We start from the raw sequence: 1,890 nt of genomic DNA, 5'->3' as shown, positions 1-1,890 counted from the left end.
AAAGACTAAATTTATCCCATGCCTTGGATATCATTTTGTAATCCCCAAGAACGTATAAGGGTCAGTGAACGATAAGCATTTCCTTCATCTTGAAAAAAACGTTGTGGTCAGGGATATTGATTTTGTTCGCGTCATTGACACCTTATTTCCAAAGTTATAAACCGTGAATTTGCATCACTGACACATAATCCCAATTTCAAGACATCGGGAAAAGTATACAAGAAAATATATAGCATAGTTATTTAATAATTGTATAGTGGATACTAATCATGTAAGTTTCATATATTTGATGCCAAATGGGAGAAATTTAAATAATATGCTTTCCAATGATTGAATAATTGAATTACTTTTATAATCCAGAATTATTACTTTTGTTAGTGACTGGAGAGTATTCAATTAAATATACACGCAATGTAATGATTTCTTTTAAAAAGGGAGAAACATAGATAATCCTTAGCATGGCACCTGTGATGTGTAACTTTACACTTCAGCAATAAATCACCATTAATTGATCTTCAGCTACTTTGTGAGTCTCTACTCTGTCCGAGACCTCGACGTACCTCTTAGCCGTGAGTGAGTCTCTCGAAAGACTGAAGATCATAGAGATATCATCAGCAGTCCTTAATACCTACCGTACGAGCTTTCGAGTGTAGACATAAAACAACATCGGGTTATCCTTGACATAGACGTTTACTGTGGTTACGTGTTTCTTATTTTCCATAATTGCATATATGTAGTATATGCTTAACATGATAAGGTTAATAAGTTGTAAAATAACGAGCTATACGCTTGCACAAGTGAAATGTTAATTTTGCATTAAAAGTGTTGAAATCAAACAATTTTTAAATTTAAGTCAGAGGGTGTTAAGCAACGACGATGCGGAGTGGACTCCGAGCTGACCGGCTTTCAGCAAAGTGTTTTCGTGTTCAGATGTAATCGCCTCGGACTTGTTCGGCAAGCTCCCCTTTCCTGCTGCCTTGAGCTGTTTTCGTTTCGCTGCCAAAGAACGACGACTTGATGCGAACGCTTCGTCACGGATAATGCTAGCACCGTAGTCATTATCACGCAACCACCTTTCGATTGATTTTTGGTAGCTTGATACTGAGTCCGGCTCGTAGTCGTCTTCTTTCTTCTTCCTGATGCAGAGAAAAAAATTCTCGAGGATGGGATCAAGATCGGACGGTGGTGTTTCCGTTAACGTACGTCTCTCTGTCGTCATTGCGGTTTTCCATTCTTCAAAAACGGCGACCTCTCGCTTCGTTTTCAAAACGGTGTTCTTGTTTTTGTGGTCGCCCACAAAAGCAGCTACTTCGTCCGCCGAGAAACTTACGAACCTCGGTTTCTCGCTTGCCGAAGTCGAAGTTGAAGGGCGTTCGACTTCTGGCTCTGTCGCTGAAATGTTGCTGTTTTCGACTTCGAAGGCCCGCATTGTCTTTCTGTTCACACTTTCCTTATCGTCTGGGTAATAAAATTCACTTTCTAAGTGTTCTCACGTACATACAATTCGCCCAGTCGTAATATTTATCCTCCAGTTGTTCCATTACGAAGTTTGCAGACGACAATATTTACAAATACAAAGTAGTTCCCCAAAAGATGATGTTGATTAAATTTGCATATTGATGATTCATTTACATATCGCATAATAAATTTGGAAAATTATGATTTTCATCACTTTGTGACCAAACATTGCAATGAATTTGATGCCACACGTATCCCTTTACCGTTATATGTGTACAATGTTGGAATAAAATGTTAGAAATTACGTTTTTGCAAAGACAGACAAAGGAATTACTTTAATTTTTTCTAATTTGCATATCAGCTTGTTAAAATACAGGTTTTATTTTTTCACGCGCAACTTTGAATACGGCAATACATATGTAATAATATTAT

General features: G+C 37.6%; 1 protein-coding gene across 1 annotated transcript; it reads right to left on the bottom strand.

Annotated features, from left to right (window-relative positions):
- Positions 1-853: 853 nt before the first annotated feature.
- On the bottom strand, positions 854-1,219 carry LOC139123856 (uncharacterized protein KIAA1958-like). The gene has a single exon (XM_070690008.1). The coding sequence runs from the start codon at positions 1,217-1,219 to the stop codon at positions 854-856; it is 366 nt and encodes a 121-aa protein (XP_070546109.1).
- Positions 1,220-1,890: the final 671 nt, after the last annotated feature.

Source organism: Ptychodera flava (assembly GCF_041260155.1).
Source record: "Ptychodera flava strain L36383 chromosome 23 unlocalized genomic scaffold, AS_Pfla_20210202 Scaffold_23__1_contigs__length_28996876_pilon, whole genome shotgun sequence".
NCBI classification, from domain to species: domain Eukaryota; kingdom Metazoa; phylum Hemichordata; class Enteropneusta; family Ptychoderidae; genus Ptychodera; species Ptychodera flava.
This window is presented reverse-complemented; position numbering and strand designations above follow the sequence as displayed.

What these genes read in the sequence shown, in the direction of transcription:
- LOC139123856 (XM_070690008.1), bottom strand. Translation starts at nt 1,219, where the DNA reads ATGACGACAGAGAGACGTACGTTAACGGAAACACCACCGTCCGATCTT.